At 37.9% G+C, this 17,763-nt stretch overlaps 3 protein-coding genes across 4 annotated transcripts; all 3 read left to right on the forward strand.

The window, feature by feature from the left end:
* Positions 1-1,653: 1,653 nt before the first annotated feature.
* Positions 1,654-8,582, forward strand: LOC122397865 (beta-1,3-galactosyltransferase 5-like). The gene is made up of 2 exons (XM_043397318.1): positions 1,654-2,567; positions 2,657-8,582. Exons 1-2 carry the CDS (start codon positions 2,435-2,437, stop codon positions 3,769-3,771), a joined length of 1,248 nt encoding a protein of 415 aa, XP_043253253.1. The 5' UTR covers positions 1,654-2,434; the 3' UTR covers positions 3,772-8,582.
* A 237-nt stretch (positions 8,583-8,819) lies between these two features.
* On the forward strand, positions 8,820-11,254 carry LOC122397869. 2 transcript variants are annotated; one of them, XM_043397325.1, is made up of 3 exons: positions 8,820-10,055; positions 10,187-10,539; positions 11,127-11,254. In XM_043397325.1, exons 1-2 carry the CDS (start codon positions 9,563-9,565, stop codon positions 10,531-10,533), a joined length of 840 nt encoding a protein of 279 aa, XP_043253260.1. In that variant the 5' UTR covers positions 8,820-9,562; the 3' UTR covers positions 10,534-10,539; positions 11,127-11,254. The 2 variants fall into 2 exon arrangements, with proteins under 2 accessions (XP_043253260.1, XP_043253259.1); XM_043397324.1 differs by lacking the exon at positions 11,127-11,254 and having other exon boundaries at positions 10,187-11,010.
* On the forward strand, positions 11,156-11,810 carry LOC122397909 (ankyrin repeat domain-containing protein 39-like; the record flags this gene model as incomplete). Its single annotated transcript, XM_043397406.1, has 2 exons — positions 11,156-11,276; positions 11,359-11,810. Coding segments are annotated over 2 exons (573 nt in total), but the record flags the coding sequence as incomplete, so codon positions are not given.
* Positions 11,811-17,763: the final 5,953 nt, after the last annotated feature.

Raw genomic sequence — 17,763 nt, forward strand, 5'->3', positions numbered from 1 at the left:
GCCTCGTCTTTATTCCCGTACTCTTTTTTTTTCATATCGCATGCGAATTCGTTTCGATCTATTCGCGCCAACGTATGCGACACGCTGCATGCCATTCTATCGTTCTACTCTTTTACTGCATTAAAACCCTCTCGATCGGTGTTTTAGAATTACTATTCTAAATATTATAGCGCGCGCCATTAATGATTATTCCGTACCCCGTTCGACCAAACTTTAACGTTGCACGAAATTGCGTAATTTCTTCGCCCGTTCTACGCACGATGTCGCGTTCGTGAAACGTCTATCGTCATCGCGAGAAAGTCGTTTCATTCCAAAAGTTCCGGGGAAACGAAATTATTTCTGAAGTGTTCGTATTTCCCGAGTGTTATTCGCGGTAGCGCGTGCTCGAGAGCGTGTGCAATTATGCAGCTGCTGATCTCTTGTTACGCGACAAACAACAGAACTGCAATCCCATCTCGCGAGACCTTGGCTGTCGATGTACGAATGCGAAACGAGGAATAAGACGGCGACTGTCCGTTCGTTTTATATATATTTTTTTTCCCCCCCCCAATAGCACCCTCGCCGTCCGTCGGAATTGTCCTGCAACTTTGAAAACATTCGTGACCTAGGGCGAGGTTACAGATATTCGCTTTCTCAGAGTCAGCGCGATTGCTCGAAATTCTGGCGTTGTGCCAGCCACAGAAAAATAGGTTATCGATCGATCGCTCGTACTTCTAGCCATTAAGCTGCAATCTCAAATTCGCGAACGAAACCGTCCTGCGTGTATTCTTCCGCGTTTTAACTCTCATTTCCACCCCGATTTTGCCTTCCCACCGTTCTGCGTCGTTCCCTTTTGAGTTCTCACGATGTTGCGAGATATTTTGCTTGCTTCGACTTCTCTGAAAAACTTGTTCGGCCTGCAGAAAGCATATTTTTGAAAATCAAAAGGACAGCTAGCGCACGGCTGTGCACGAACATATGGTCATACGCAAATACGCGTATCAGAGTTTCTGTTGTAAAAATGTTCAAATTTATTCGCAGCTAGTTTATGCATAGCGATCGTTCGCAGTGGTTTTGATCGTTATAATTTCTTGATCGTAAACATAAACATCGATAACCAGAAAATTCGATAATTCCGAAAAACGACGCGTCGATTGGTCCCGTTTCCGGTTCCCATAGAGCAGACGAACACGTGCAAGCGCATGCGTATGAATTTACTAGCGACGTATCTAGGAAAATTTTCTAGCAAAATATAGACAACCGATAAGAAAGCGTATTCAATGAACTAACAATATCGTACATTTATGAAAGAAATAATATCTGCTTTTGCGGCTGCGGGTAAGGTCGTAATTGTTTCAATTTCCCTATAGGGAATAGTTATGGCGATACTTCTCGTAATCGCCATTAGAGGGCTAGTTCAACTCTAATACGACTGTGTATGCACGTTACAATGAATTTGTAGTGGGGAAGCCTTCTCTTTACAACGACCTTTTAAACATTAATATTGGCATTAGAATAGCTCAAGGTATTAAGCTACAAGCATTTTCCGTCATTTAACAAATTAGTTCCCGAGCACCGTTCGAACTCTGTCTCGTTGGACAGAGTATAGATGTCAGAAGGGAATCGAGAAATTGCGAGAAAGGGATTGGTTGAATATCCCTCTGGTAACGAGTACTAGAGGTACTGGTGTCCAGTATGCGACATCTACGACATCTCCAAGCAGGAGAAGTGAAGTTCTAGAGAAAACCATGATGGTCAGTCGTTATCTGCTGAATCGAGACCCATCGAGATCGCGTAAGGTTGAAACGTGGTGGGACGCGACGAGATTTCCAGTAAAATCGACTGTGATTGGTGGACATCCAGGGGTACTCGAGATGGCATCGATACAGGATTTATCGATATCACAAATCCAAGAAACTGATGCAATAGACATGTAGTGGCAGTAGGAGATTGTAGTGGTGATTGGTGATGAACTGGTGACCCTTGTGCGTCGAAGGAACGAATGAAGTTTACGTTGGCCGTGTATACAGATACGTGTTGCCTTCTTCGAATGGTGGCAAGAACGCACGCTTGTCGATTTATAATGCCAACGCGTAGAAGATTGGCACGTATCGAGTGACAGTGAACACGGAACTCGTGTACAGTGAATTCAAGTGACGATCGTCGACCATCTGTTCCAGTCATGTTCAGAATCAGGATTGAAGAGCCAAGGAAGAATGCAACGGGTTCGAGAATCGCCGTTTCGAGTAAAGTAACATGGAAGTAATTTGTTTGCCGAAATACCTTTCGATCCGTAACAAAAGCATTTTCGTTACCACGGTGGCGTTGACAAGGAACCGCGACGAACCAGCCACTGTTCGAATCATTGGATGATAATCGATCTACAACAATGTAGATCGAGACACGTTGACTCCAGAACAAATAAACGGGATAAACGGGTAGCGAGACAATCGTCATGCTTCATTTACTGCATCTTCGTAGTCGTCCTTTACAAACCCTTATTCTAGGATTGATCGGCTTAACTTTTTACGCATATTATCGTTCAACATATTACGATATCCCTCAGTATGCGGTACCTCGAAATATTAGTAAGTATATTTCTCGTTTTTTCTCGTTCTTTCATACTTCCTATTCATTTATTCGTATATGTTCTAATAAATGCTTCGTCACCGTACAGGTCATTCTGCATATCAAGAGATTTCCAAACATCGATTAAACACGAGCATAGAGGAACATGTAGCAATTTTGCAGAAGAATGCCTCGTCCGAACCATCGGCGGCCCTTCATATAGTACAAAATCCTAACAATATTTCAAGTCCTGTGGTTACAACATCTTCAACATCGTCGAGCTCTCAGACTCAATCCTTTGCAAGCGTATCGATATCTAGTTCCAAGCAGAGCAGCGAAAAGCCTCCACAGAAAGTAGAAAAAACTTCAAACGAGACCAAAGACACGTCTGCTGCTTCCAACGAGTGTTCCGCGCGCGCTATTTATGAAGCGGGTCACGCCGTACCGATACCGGAAAGATGCCCAAATTTTGGCAAGGAAATGGATTTGGTTATAATAGTAATGTCCGCACCGACTCATCTGGAGGCTAGGATGGCTATACGACAAACGTGGGGACACTTTGGTCAGAGAAGCGACATCAGTATCCTGTTCATGTTGGGCGTAACATTGGACCCAAAAGTGGAAACAATTTTAAGAAGAGAACAGAAAACTTACAATGACGTGATACGCGGGCAATTTTTAGATTCCTATTCGAATTTGACCCTGAAAACGATCTCTACCCTGGAATGGGTAGACAGTTACTGTTCCAAGGTCAAATTTCTTTTGAAGACCGACGACGACATGTTCATCAATGTTCCGCGCTTGCAGGCGTTCGCGGCAAGACACGCGAAAGACAAGAACGTGATATTCGGTAGACTGGCCAAGAAGTGGAAACCGATTAGAAATAAAAAGAGCAAATACTATGTATCACGGACGCAGTTCAAGCACGCCGTTTTCCCCGATTTTACCACCGGTCCGGCTTACTTGCTGTCCAGCGACATTGTGCGCAAGCTGTACGACGCCGCGTTGGATCAAACGTACCTCAAGCTAGAAGACGTCTTTGTGACTGGAATCGTCGCGGATAAGCTAGGGATTAAGAGGACGCATGCGAATGAATTTTTGAATAAAAAGATATCGTACAGTGCGTGTAACATTCAACGAGGCATCAGTATACACATGGTCAAGTACAGCGAACAATTCGATCTATGGAAAAAATTACTCGACGGCAAGAGTAAATGTAAGTGATAGATATCGAGTCATGCACTCAAGATTTCCAAACCGATTGGCAAACCACGTGCCACTCCAATCGCTTGAACGTACTCGCTGCTAGCTTCTTGCGTCGATTCGATGCCCGTTCATACTTCTGTACTAGATTCTGTGGCTCGTATAACTTTGTTTCTCCGTTCGCCTATGCAAACTGAACGGATCGCGTTCAGACGATTCTCTCGATTTCGTTCTCCGAGAAAGATCGGAAACCGAAATCTGATACGATCGTCTTCGCGGCACGTGTTCGGTCATACAACGTAACCGTATTAATCACGCCTCCTGTTAGCAATAACTCACCGGAGTAAATTATTATACTCGAATGACACGTGTAATGAATCGTTCGCAATTTAATGCCTTATCTCTCCGACACTCGTGACATATTTATCTAATATATGTATATTTATCTAATATCATACATACATACAACGTACCGGGAATATTTCCGTTTACTACATTATTAAGCGGTCATTGCGATGAAAGTGTACGCGTTCTTCGCGGAAAAAATGCGTCAATCGAGAATATAAGGCTGTTTCTTTCTTCTAAATACGTATCGTTCGCTGTCCGAATAACGTGTAACGTATAAGGATTAAACGCAATTGACGGAATCGATTCTCCGTTTTACAGTGCCATACGCATAAGAGAAATGTTACGATCAGTTCCTTTGTTGTTTTATCATATTCGTCGTCGTGATGTCGTTGTTCTTAAACATTTCCGACAGCGGCTTCAATCGCGTTGAAAACGTACGATTGGAAGAAATTCTTGTAAACGATTGCGAAGGCAATGAGAATCGAGACAATCGGGTCAAGGTGTTCGTTGCTCCTATACGAATGCAACGTTGAAACTTTGATCGGTAACCTTGGCACGCTTTTCGATACTCTCGATGCTCATTAAATGAAAATAAAATTTTTATTGTAATGCAAATTTTTTAACGGCACGTTTCAGTTTTATTGCGTCGCGGACTCGACGAGAAGTAGAAGCGTGATAACTTAGTGTTTTATAAAAGAAAACAAACTGAACGACCGCAAGGCGTTTTCGATATCGCGAAGAAATCAAACGAACGACATGTTCGATCCCGATGTTACGGATAGTAAAACGTACATGCAAACGTGCGGTGTATTGTTACGCGATCCAATCAAATTCGAGTTTGTTGGGTCCGGGCGAAGCGACGAGTTTGTAAAAATCGCGCAAAAACTTTCACGTATTTCCCTTTGGACGGTACGAAATCTGTTCGATCGATTTCATGTCCTGAATAGTGCCTAGTAATAGACCAAGTTTTTATGAGCAAGATTTCACGTTTTTAGGCATTATCTATATCAGGAAGTACGCGATTAAAAGTTCTCCGTAGAAAAGTCTAACATTTTTAATACTGTGGCGCGTGCGTCGGAAACAGAGATTATTTCCGATAGTATGATTACCTCCTATCTTCGTAATTGTCCAGTCAATTCTTAACCTCGTGTTGCAAGTTAGGCCTGAATGTTTTAAGTAGACAACTAGCAAATTGTTTGCTATCGTGGCTTTATAAAAAGCTGGACAGTCGCCAATGTAGATGGACAAACTGCGCCTAACATTTTTAGTAGTATTCTGATGCAATCTTTCTCAGGAGGAAATTCTTTTGTCATTCGGTTAGAAAATCGCCTTCTTCTCTTCTAAGTGATATTGCTTTCTATTCTCTGTAAGATTAGAATATATTAAGGTACTATCTCTCGTGTTCTCCCAACTTCACGCGAACAGTAACGTGACTCAAGACCATTTCAATCCATTCCTATCGATGATTCCTGTGTATAATAGGTGGACTGCGGATGTTCATGCAAAATGTATATTTTTCTAGAAAACACAGAATAGTGAGACTCGGACAGGAAATTTATTTCGTCGTTAGAGCGGTTTAGAAATGTATTTTTCAAAACTGGAAATCTGTACTGTTTAATACACGATACGCGTGCATTAACATATCCGTATTTGATAATTACTAAAAAAGTATCTTGGCCTTTCTAGTTGCCAGTGCGCTAAGTAAAATATTACTGTGGAAAGTCCAGTAATTCTACTTTTTCAGACACTAATGTAGATAAATACGAAATAGAGCAAACGAATTTATTTATTTTTCAAAACAATATGACAAGGCTTGAATAATGTTCTATGCTATAAGTGTATATTATATATATTACTTGCATATTTAGCATATTTGTTGTACATGCATCAATGTCATGTGTTCTTTGCATATCTTATAGTACATGAACATCCGCAGTCTGGCAATAAGTAAAATAGCTTAATATCACTTATGGGTTAACCGAATACCAATAGCTTGATAAATGAGTCCGGTGAGCGTGTTTGTGCGCAAAGATATAAATTGTTACTGTGTTGGGAGAAGACCGACAGGAACAAGTTTACTTCAAGCGAGCGTCGTCGAAAACTAGATTCTTGAATTGGTAATGTTGGAATTCGTGTAGAGGGTAACTACCTTAACTAAGTGGTATAACTGTAATGCTCGATACCGAGATCTTTTAAAGTCGCATTCCATGAAAACCACCGATATCATCAAACGAAGACAAATCTAAAATTTATATTTTATCTTTACCTATAACAGTGTACCTCTCTGGGGCACGTTTCTCGTAAGACGAGCATAATGATTAACGAAGCATTACTGATGCCCGAAGGGATAAACTTGTATTACAAAAAAAAATAGCACAAAATGTGCATTTAGGTTGTGGTCACGTGTGGTGTTATGTATGTGGGTGTAATGTACGAAGCACGAGTATACGGCGCAACGAAAAAATGATTTGAAGATTATGCCTTCCGAAATGACCGATGTCGACTCGCATCAACAATCGTACGACAAACGATCATTATTTGTTATAAGTACATTCCAATGCTGTTGCTAGGCTAATTACAGTTCTTGATTGATTGCATTGATCTTGAATGATTTGCATTTTATTTTTATACGATTCTATTGCGCGAGTGTCGTCTTGTTAATTAACACGAACGTGTAATCGATATCCGACGTTCGACGATTCCCTACGCTCAATCATCGTTTTGGGGATCGATTCCTCGATGAAACAGTTGTTCCTGTTTTACCTTGAATTTATTGCGAAAAATAGATTTATGTATCGATTCCGAAATTCCTATTTTACCGTAGGAATCCGTACGAAATGTTGTAGTTAGACGTGAGAACGTGATATCGTGTTACGAGACTAAAATACGCCCAATTTTCTAACGAATGTGCGTATACTGATTTGCATGAGAACAGTTACTTTCTACCTTCGATTCGAATCATTCGCATACGTAAGTAACGGGTTCCGTCTTACGTTGTCTCGAACGTATTTGGCACCAATTAACGAATAGACAAATTCACAAACGCGTGATATGTTTGATTCGACGTAAAACTGAGAAGAATCGTCTAGTATTATAAATTGTATAAAATCTGCCTTATTTTCCAGTACATATTTTCAAATTGTACGAAATGTAGCGTAAATGAACAAGTTTTATCAACTTAATCGTTGGTGTACCCTTCGACTCATTGCGAGGCAAATCCTTCCAACTCCTGTACGATTGCGTTATCGCTTTATGGATAACTTTTTTTTTTTTCATACTTTAATACGTTTGTGTCGCCACGAACGTGACATAAACTTGTGAAATTTGACTTTGTTAGTGACATACGAACAGAGGTATAGTTGGCGGATTAAATAAAGCGATCTCGTAAAAACGGTAGATTGCCAAAACTCTAACATCCTTGACTATGTGCCAAGAATTCAAAGCCATTCTGGATAAAATCTGTTTTGGACGTTAGAATTTTCAAGGACGTCCCAAGTCGTATTATCGGATACAATAACATAAAAGTGAACCTGACACGAGTTTAATAAACCTGTCGACGATAAATTGGTAGTCGGTTGGGAAAATTTACGTAGCAACCTGTGGGGTATTATTTAGTATCACTTGACAGATCTTTATGTTTCTTCCATCGACTACACGATCTCGTGAAACATCTACGGTGTATGGAAATCATTCTGTGCCATTTTGCTTTTAAATCATTTTGCTTTGGTAACGTCATCTAACGTCTCAACCATGCAACGACTAGAATTCGAGTTTCGATTGGTAGGATTCTTTTACCGACTTTTTCAAAGGCAGCATGACACTTTTAATACTTCCATAAATAATTAAAACGTATTCATACACGTAAACTAGAAGCATATCTGTATATCCTCGATTCATAAATAATCGAGGTATTTCGGTACGAAGTTACTGAAACTTATCAATGGAATTGGCAATAATTACCTTCAAAGCGTTTGATAACACAGCTCTCATAAACAGATTAAATATAAATATTGCTGATCTATTCTTACATTATATCACAGCACAATACTATTCCCTTTGTAAGCTGCAAAATAAAATCGAGTATATTTTTTGCACGAGACATTGAAACGTTTTATAAGTCGTTATTTTAAATGTACATTTATGCAAGAACCCAAATGTGATAACGAAATATTGGAATCGAATAATTTTAATCAATCATGTTAAAGCATAAAAATTGGCTCGTTTTTTTTATTCTTGTATAATATTAAAAGCTTTAGACATTCTTGGTTATAAAGTTGTCGCATCTTTGAAAAAGTGGATTATGAGAAAAAACTTTACTAAACTTGAACAGATTGTTAAGGTAGGTATAATGTCCTATTGGTCATTATTGTTTTGATTTTACGATCAAAAATATGTATATGTTGAATAAACAATATTATTTGGTTCTTGTTTAAAAAATGGGTAAATTTATGAAGAAAATTACGAATTTCTGTAATTTATTAAATGGGAAGAATGTATAATACTATTTAAGTACTAAACGAAGAGAAATAATGTTATTAAATATGTGTGTAAAAAATACAACAGTGCAATACTTCTATTATATTTGTTTGAAACCTAAAATGATATGTATTGATTTTATTAAAAAAGAAATATTAATAAATTACAAATTAATGCATCAAGAAATTTGTAAAATTGTATCGGTTATCAACTTATTTATTCGTTATGTTGATTAGATCATAACATTAATGTTTCGGATGAAACAAGTATTTTCTGTAGCTTCGAACAAATATTTGGTCCAACTGTTATGGACTTTTATCAAGTTATAGGAAATTTTGATACATATTATACAATATAACGAATTATAAAAAGGTTCTTAAGTGTTCGTTGCTTTTACGTTATTCTCGTAGGAATGCTAACAAATATTAGTATGCTTGTACGTAGGTTATGTGTGTTATATTAATTGACGGTTTAATTCGATGCCAGGTATGACATTACGTAGATGTTTTGTAATTAATAATGATTATTTTATCTGATAGTGACGTACATCGTCGTTGTTCAACGTGGTATTGAATGCAACAGTTTTTATCTACATTATGAATGTTATTGATCTTTAAATTTGATATGATTCGTGAATGTTTTGATTGTACAGACCATTTTTCTTTTTTATAAACTTGATTTACTTTTCATTCACGAACGAAAATTTGGAAGCATCCTGTTCATACTGCATCACAATTTTGCTACTTTTTAAGATTCATATTTACTTTATTATACAAGTATAATGTATTTTAGTTTCAATTTCATGTAAGAGCACAATGTAATGTAATATATTGTATACAACAAGAAAAGACTAGTTTCTATTATGTTGTATACTATTTTTGCGTTGATTAAACAAATTAATTATGCGAAGGAGTTTTAACTTTGAAAGTAATCGAATAAACAAAAATATATAAGAAGCTAATCTAGCGTGAAATATTACGAGCGAACCATGGTAAAAAAACGAGGAATCGTGTGGAATTATTACAATAAGAAGATGGCTGGGTCTCAGGTGATCGCATTTTGCAAATTTTGCGATCAGTCGTACATTCAAAATGCTACTCGAATGGAAAGGCATATGGAAAGATGTCCAAAATGTCCAGAAGATGTCAGACAACAATTTATACAAGTAGCGCACAACAAAAAACATAAAACTAATAATCTTGATAATAAAATAAATAACGGCTGGCCAAAACAAGAATCATTGGTAGATCACAACATCACTGATAATGAGTTGGAAGATCTGGATGATTGGAATTATAGGAATCAATCTTATTCAAACGAAGCACCTAATACAGTACAACAAAACATGGACTTGGTGATACAAAATAATGAACAAACTTGGGTGAATCGTGATACTGCAGCTGAAAATAATGATACTGATACAAATTCAGTCGGTAGGAATTGGGAAACAAATCAGAATGATTCTGGATCTGTTGTACCTGGTAATTTGAAAAGAACATCTAAATTGTAAAATTGTTTTTAAATTACAGTTAGATCAAATTAGATTATAAAGTTAGATTACAGAGAATTATTCTGTATAAATTTCTAAGGAACTCTTGAATATTTTATATAGCTGGATCAGAGGAACGAACAGGTTTGGTCCATCAAAGGAAATCTTATAATCCCAGAAGAATATCACAATGGCCAATGTCTTCCATGCAGACATCCGATTGTTCACCTTTACAGAGCAAAATATATCAGGAGCAGCTATTAGAAAGACGTGCCTTAAGAAGAGCGGCCGAATTGGAACTACGACGTAAGACATTGGAATTAGAAAGATTCCAATGGGAGTACGAAAGAGATAAAGTTCAGACTGAAGTTCGTTGGGCGCATGAAACTCGTATGATGCAACTTAAAGAAGAACGAGAAAGACAATTGATCGAACAAAGTAGAACAAAGACAGTTTCACATGTGGTGTAACCAATTGTAAATAATGACTTTCATCTACTGATAACGAACAATACCATTGCATCCTGAAGAATAGAAATAGACTTTTAAAGAAGAAGATACAATTCCTAATTCTAAGAAAATGCACAAATAGATGATCATAGAATGTATGAAAATATATTATCTATTTAGAGCAAAGAGTATGATTTACTTGTCATGTATATAGAAAAAGCGCCTTTGTATACAATTTTTTTTATCAGAAGTCTTTACTTAACGACTGGAAAACAATTTTTAATTGCAACAAAATATGCGACTAAAAGAAGAACGTTCTAATGTACTTATACATACAATAAAATTTCCTGTTTGTACCTCATAGTCTAAGATTACATTTACTTTTTATTTATTAATATATCATGTTTTAGTTTTAATGGTGGATTTTTTGCGTTAGTTTAGATTAGAACGAGACCAAACATTTAATGATCTATTATCACTTTAACTTCGGCGATTGTCTCGATGCTCAGTTTTTCTTTTCGATTATTAAAAATAATCAAATGTATGTTTTGTGTTTAAATGTCCTTAAAGATGAGGCTTTCGTGTAACTTGACTTTTTTTTTATGAAATATTAGGTAGGTGAGGTGTGTCCCGGCACTGATAATTACGCGTACTAAATATGGAGCACAGTTGTGACCATAATGTATGCTGTAGTTCAAGTACCGATACCGGTGTCCGTCAATCTCTTATTGAAATGGAGTTTGAACGCGGTATTTGGTATGCAGGTAAATAATTACATTTTAATTGATATTATTGAATTTTTTTATACATGTTACGAATTACTTAAGCAGGTTATATCATTTTTAGCCCAATACGACGATTTAGATCGAGTCAAAACCTTACTGAAGAAAGGTGTTTCAGCCAATGTCGAAGACTCCGCCGGATATACAGCCTTGCATTATGCGTCTAGGAATGGGCATTATGAAATCTGCAAAATATTATTAGAAAACAATGCGTCGGTGAACGCACAGACTCGTTGCGGGCATGCTACTGCTCTGCACAGAGCAGCTACGCAAGGGCACGTTAACATCGTTCAACTTTTACTAAAATCCGGTGCAAATCCCAATATAAAAGATGCCGATGGTTATATTGCTTTGTATAGAGCACTTGTGGCGAAATCGGTTCCCGTTTGTAAGATTTTGATACCGTGCACTGATTTAACACTGCTGAGTAACAGTCAGCAGAGTATAGAACAGTTGGTAGAGGAACATTGCCCTGATATTTTACCGTTTCTGTTTACTTATACAAATATGGAATAATCGTGGAGCAAGAAAGTTTGTGCGAAAATAAAGATATGAACGAACCTGCCGATTCCTATGTACAAAATTTAATGGTATTATTATAAAAAAATAAATATATTTATGCTAGAGGACACAGTTTTCAACATTTATATGATATAACAATCTTTAAATCGAACTCTAGGTTTAAAAAAGTATTAAAAACGATGTCTAAACGTTATCTGTTACGCGAGTGAAATGATTATGGGGCTATAATCGACGTATAAACGAACAATTCTTCGAAGGAAGTATCATTATTAGTTCGTAATGCTATTAATCATAGGTTCGTGCGATACGAAATCTTGATATATATTAAAATAATTTTTCACGAGAATATCAATCTTTGTATGTGAACTCCATACAGAACTTACGTACTTACTCGACGATGGTGTGAATTAAACAATTATAAATAAGACTTAGTATTGTTTAACATTCCAACACAATAGTTTGAACAATTCTTAACAATATGTGGTGTATGAATAATGAAAGGGCCCATCAGTATAAGTATATAATAATTTTTCGCGAAATAATTTGTCCACCGGACGGGTGGAGATGGCGCGCGCACGCTGTGCTCTCCCCACTCCTCTGTGACTACGTTGGGCTCACGCGGACCACTATGACTCAGTCTCGCGCGGAATTTCAAGCGGGGCGGTACTCCTGGACTGAGGGGTGCCCGGGATCATCCTAGGCTGACCAGTGGTGACCAGGGGGGACCACTACTGACCAGTACTGACCACTACTGACTAGCGCTCCTGCCACTACTGACCACTACTGACCACTACGACCAGTGCCGGACGGTGATGACCAACGGTAAGAACTGTTTAAAAATTCTCTCCCCTCTTCTATTCTATCGTTTCATACCAATTTCGCTTCAATAAACTGATTTTGCCTTGCTTGCCCAACTGACGTTGCTATAATATGAATATTTTCTTACTTTACAGCTGGCCCACTGGTAACTATCCTGTGTACTGACAACAAGTAGTAAGTCCACTCCACTTATTTATATTTTATTATTTTTATTTCTTTGTTTGATGTGAATTCAACTTCATTTATCTATCTGATTTTATTTGGTTATTATGAATGTTCCTTTTCTCCGTTTCTACTTTTACATTGTTTCTCGAATTTATGTTATTGCTTTGATATGTATATTGCAGGATATAATAATGTAATCTTGGTTGTGAAATGTGAAATGTTTCTATACAATTTCACGAATTTCGGTTTTTACGTTCTCGCTCGAATTCTCGTAATATTCTACGGAGGTACTTTCTTTGATTCTTCCATTTCGTTCGATCGTTCGGTGTTGATTCAATTTGGTGTCTGGATCCAAGTTTCTTTCATTATTACAAATGCTCGTTTCGATATACAATATTACATTGTGCAGGTGCACATACCATATTTGTTTCGACGACACTGATTAATATTAGATTTTTATTTTTACGTTTCAGCTTAAATTCTTGTTTTGCTAATATACTCTGTTCAATTCCCTTTAGTTAGGTGATAGATTATTTTTAAGTGTCTATTCAATTTCGTACCATATCTTACTAATATAAATATTAGTTTTGATTTCAGTTTAAATTCGAATTAATCGCAAGGACATCGAGGGAGAACGCCACAGCCGTCGAAGGACTTTTAATTCCAAGTTGATTAGTCTTAAGCTTCGTCGCGAGTATTAAAATTAAAGTCGAAGCCTTCTTTATTATATGTACGTGTCTCCGTGTCCTACCAAGCAATTATTCAATAAGTAGATTGTGTCTCTCGCTCGTTCCCTCGTTCCTAGCTTCGGTCACCGCTGTTTCATCGATTGAAACATGTGATCGGCCGTGTAGCTGATCCGAAAGATCTAATCGCCTTCCCATTGGTAGCTCGATCCAGGGAAAATGGTACTTTGCTGGAAGGTGTGGAGTTTCCGTATCCTGCGGAAACGCATACCTTCCAGCGAAAGTCGACACTGAAACAGAGGTACTCTCTCTTTGTCAGACAACTTGAGTCGGGTCCTTCGGGCTCCCGGCGGGTTGCGTTGGAGCAATGGAGACCTTAGATTCGGAGTCGCAGCCGTCCGTTATCCTGTAGAGATCTAGTTAGCAAGGGCAGTAGGTTCGATCCTCGGATCCGCTGCACGCTTCAGCGTCGCGTCGCGTCGCGTCGCGTCGCGTCCCTCAAATTAACTTCGTCCCTCTTTCTAACCAAATAATTGCTTGGTACAACTAAATCAGAACATCCAAGGAACTCTGTTTCCTTCTATCGTCCGAATTTTAGTTTCAACTTGACTAGACTAGAGCTTCGACGTTAATTTTAAGTCCCTATTGTATGCGTCACCCAATATTGCCAAGTAATTGTTTAACAAGTAGCTTCTCTCGACTCTTTCTCTGGTTCCTAGCTTCGATCACCGCTGTTTCATCGATCGAAACATGTGGTCGGCCGTCCAGGTTGTCCGAAAGATCTAGTCGCCTGCCCATGATGGATCAATTTCTAGAAATAGAAATCAATCTACCAAGGGCAGTGTTGATTCGATCCGAAGATCTGCTGCACGGTTCAGCATCGCGTATCCCATAATTTAGCTTCACCCCTTTTCAAACAAAATAATTGCTTGGCAAAATTAAACTAGACTTAAGCGTCGACGACTCCCATGTATGCGTCTGCGTGTGTGCCAAGTAATTCTTTACCAACTAGCTTCTCGTTCATTGCGTCGATCACTGCCGATCGACATCGCGTCTCCCTCGATTTACCTTCATTGCTTTTTAAACGGGATAATTACTTGGTACAACTAAACTAGAAGATCGAAGGAACATTGCTTCCTTCTATCTCTCTAGTTTAGTAATCTAGCTAAGCTTAGCTAAAAGGGAGATCGATGGAACTTTGATTCCATCTATCTCCCTTTGGGTCTCCACTCGCAGCAACCTCCTCGTGGTGAGACCTGGTAATCGGTGTCACCCACGATAGAAAAGTTACTCTTCGTGGGTGACACCGAGCTAATGGCTGCGAATTTAGAATTGTTTCTCGACATGATAAACGAATTTAGATTTGTAGTTAGGCAGGTGTTTGGTTAGCCATTATGTTTGGCAGGTTATTTTTATTTGAAGACAAATTCGTTTGAATTTTTATTTCTTTTTAATTTTTATTATTAAAATATTTGTTTAATATTTTGGATCTTTATTAATGGTGGTTGGAAATCGGTTAGGACGGGTCTCCGTTCGCAGCAACCTCCTCGTGGTGAGACCTGGGTAATATTATTTAGCATTTAATTAATAATCGTATCGCTCTTAGCTGGGTAATGCAATTATTAATTACAAATTAAATCATATTAGCTAATTGGCTGCGATCCGCTTTGCATAGGTCATCATTAGACTGCGGATGTTTATGCATTTATGGGAAATTTTAATTTTCAAAAAACTACAGAGTGCACTTAATTTGCAAAAATATAAGGAATACTTAAAGCAAGATACGAATTAATATATTTAGGGATTGAAACAACCCTCTACAAAGCTCTCATTCCGTTAATTCTATTAATCAAAATATGAATTTGCATAAAAATCCGCAGTCTAGTCATCATAAATATAGAGCTTCTTCGCTAGATTAGTTTTGATTCCCATTGATTCATCAAAGATTCTAAAGTATTGTCAGAGAAGAAGATATATGACTAGATCTTTCACCCAATGTATTTTTTCGGCCCATTTTTAGGGGGTCTCGAAACCCCCATTACCATTATCGTGTCACTCACTACATTACCAACAGATTTAGAAATGAATTTCAATCCCTTCCGATAGTCAACGTCATAGTCAATAAATCACATGTATTTATCTTCCATAATCAATAAATCACATGTATTTACGTACATACTGCAACTGTCTGCCCATCGATACTAATACTAATTCAGTAAATAGTTCCTCAACTGACCACCATCCATAAGAAGATGACGCTAGAATCACCCTCGAGTTTTCAGGTCGGTATGGCAGTCAGATTGGGCCACGAAAGTCTATAAGGTGAAAGGTTTGCTCGTATATCTCGTCTAGGCTTCCAACATTAGTCTATTTTATGTTTCTGATTTATTCCATACTTTGTGATTACGCATCTTTCCTATAGTAGGTAAAAAGAAAAATGCGTCAAAATGGCAGACATCGGCAGTCGGCAAATCGTGGTTTTATGCATATCTATTTCGATCAATTATTTGGATGCAAATAATCGTTAATGTGAATTATCTTTAATATCGTGTCGTCGGAGAAAAATGATTTAGAAAATAATTTCAAGTTAAAATTTTAAAAGATGTCTACCTGCGATAGAGTTCACTAAAACGTGTTATCAGGGAAAAATGATTTAGAAAGTAATTTCGAGTTAAAATTTTAAAAGATCACCTTTGGTAGAGATAGTTGTTCGCTAAAAGGTAGAAAATAGAACGTAGCAGGATAAGGCGCGTGTACGAGTAAATTTCTGTTGCGAAATAGGCGAGAACGCGACTTTGTATTCAAACTTGACGCTTTGCGAATAGAATTGATCCGTGGATTGGACCAGAAGAGGTCAGTCTGGGATGTTAAGCGGCAATAGAACAACCTCGCGTGTCACGTGTCATGGTATCAACTTAACAATCCGTTGTTTTCATTCTCCCGTGTAATCTTATGTTTAATTAATGTAATCGACGGACTTTGGAGCGACACGTTGAAACGGCACATTATTCCCCCGATTACGTTCTCGCTCTCATTTTCGCCCTCGGTCTCGTTCTTGTTGCACTATGCGGTTTTAATCGGTTAAACGCGTTCCCAGCGAGGAACACACGAAAGTGCAGCGAGCGACTTCAGATAAAAGGAACTTTCCACGGTTTAGTTTCTTAATAAATTTTTCCGATGCAAACAATTCGTACGTGTTTCTAAAAACGTTTGAAACAAATGCGGTATACGGATACGGATATATGTAGATGTGTAGCTCGATTAGTTGAACGCGATAAGATTAGATTATTATATTTTATACGAAGCAAATCCCTGCACGATATCACTGCTTACAGAAGCTCTGCAAATGCAATAGAAGAGACTTGCATTTTCCAAATTTTCATTTGTCGATCCAAGGGTGGTTCAGAAATACTTAACCCCTTAGCTTACAATGGCGTCTCAGAGACGCTATAAGTCTACCGGGCCAAACCTTGGTGTCGCTTTTGGCACGCACAGTTGTAAATTAAATCGTAAGGCAAGGGGTCAAGAAGCTGAAATAAATAAAAAAATATTCCACGTACCTTTCGAGTCACGAAAAGATGAATGTTCGAAGTCCATGTGTCCATTCTGTGCCCCGACATTTTGCACTCGTAAAATGTCAGGTGTTCCTCGAGTACTTTGCACAAGTTACGATCTAATAGCTTCGCGATCAAAAGACCGTACACGATCATCGTCGCGCTTTTATACTCGATGAGATATTGATAGATCCATGGTGGTAGGTATTATTGATAAATTCCATAATCTGCGAAGTGATTTATTAATGTCAGATAAGCATAAGGCGATCATTTAATAATTTCTATTTCGCAAACTAAGGAGTACACGGGCACGTACTTGCACGATGTTTCTTTACTTCTTTTAGCGTGTAGATTCAGCTTCTCAAGTATTTACATGTATCGAAATCGAAACTTTAAGGGAAACATACAGGGTGTTCCACCACCCCTGGGAAAAATTTTAATGGGGGATTCTAGAGACCAAAATAAGACGAAAATCAAGAATACCAATTTGTTGATCGAGGCTTCGTTAAAAAGTTATTAACAATTAAATTCAAAAATTTCAAATCGTTCCGGAAACATTATTTTCAGTTGCGGGGGTCAATTACAATCATTTTTGGTTATTACACATATCACCGAAATCTTACGCACTTTCGAGAAAAAAATTCGAGATGTGAAATTTTTCGACGGGAAGAAAAAGATTTCAAATCGTTTTGGAAAAATTATTTTCGGCTGCGGGGGTCAATT

The sequence above is a fragment of the Colletes gigas genome, unplaced genomic scaffold (genome assembly GCF_013123115.1).
Source record: "Colletes gigas isolate AHSC1104 unplaced genomic scaffold, ASM1312311v1 Colletes_gigas_Sc00010, whole genome shotgun sequence".
NCBI lineage: Eukaryota > Metazoa > Arthropoda > Insecta > Hymenoptera > Colletidae > Colletes > Colletes gigas.

What these genes read in the sequence shown, in the direction of transcription:
- LOC122397865 (XM_043397318.1), top strand. Translation starts at nt 2,435, where the DNA reads ATGCTTCATTTACTGCATCTTCGTAGTCGTCCTTTACAAACCCTTATT. An exon ending in TGCGGTACCTCGAAATATTA is followed by an intron (nt 2,568 to 2,656) that starts GTAAGTATATTT and finishes GTCACCGTACAG; the next exon opens with GTCATTCTGCATATCAAGAG.
- LOC122397869 (XM_043397325.1), top strand. Translation starts at nt 9,563, where the DNA reads ATGGTAAAAAAACGAGGAATCGTGTGGAATTATTACAATAAGAAGATG. An exon ending in TTCTGGATCTGTTGTACCTG is followed by an intron (nt 10,056 to 10,186) that starts GTAATTTGAAAA and finishes TATTTTATATAG; the next exon opens with CTGGATCAGAGGAACGAACA.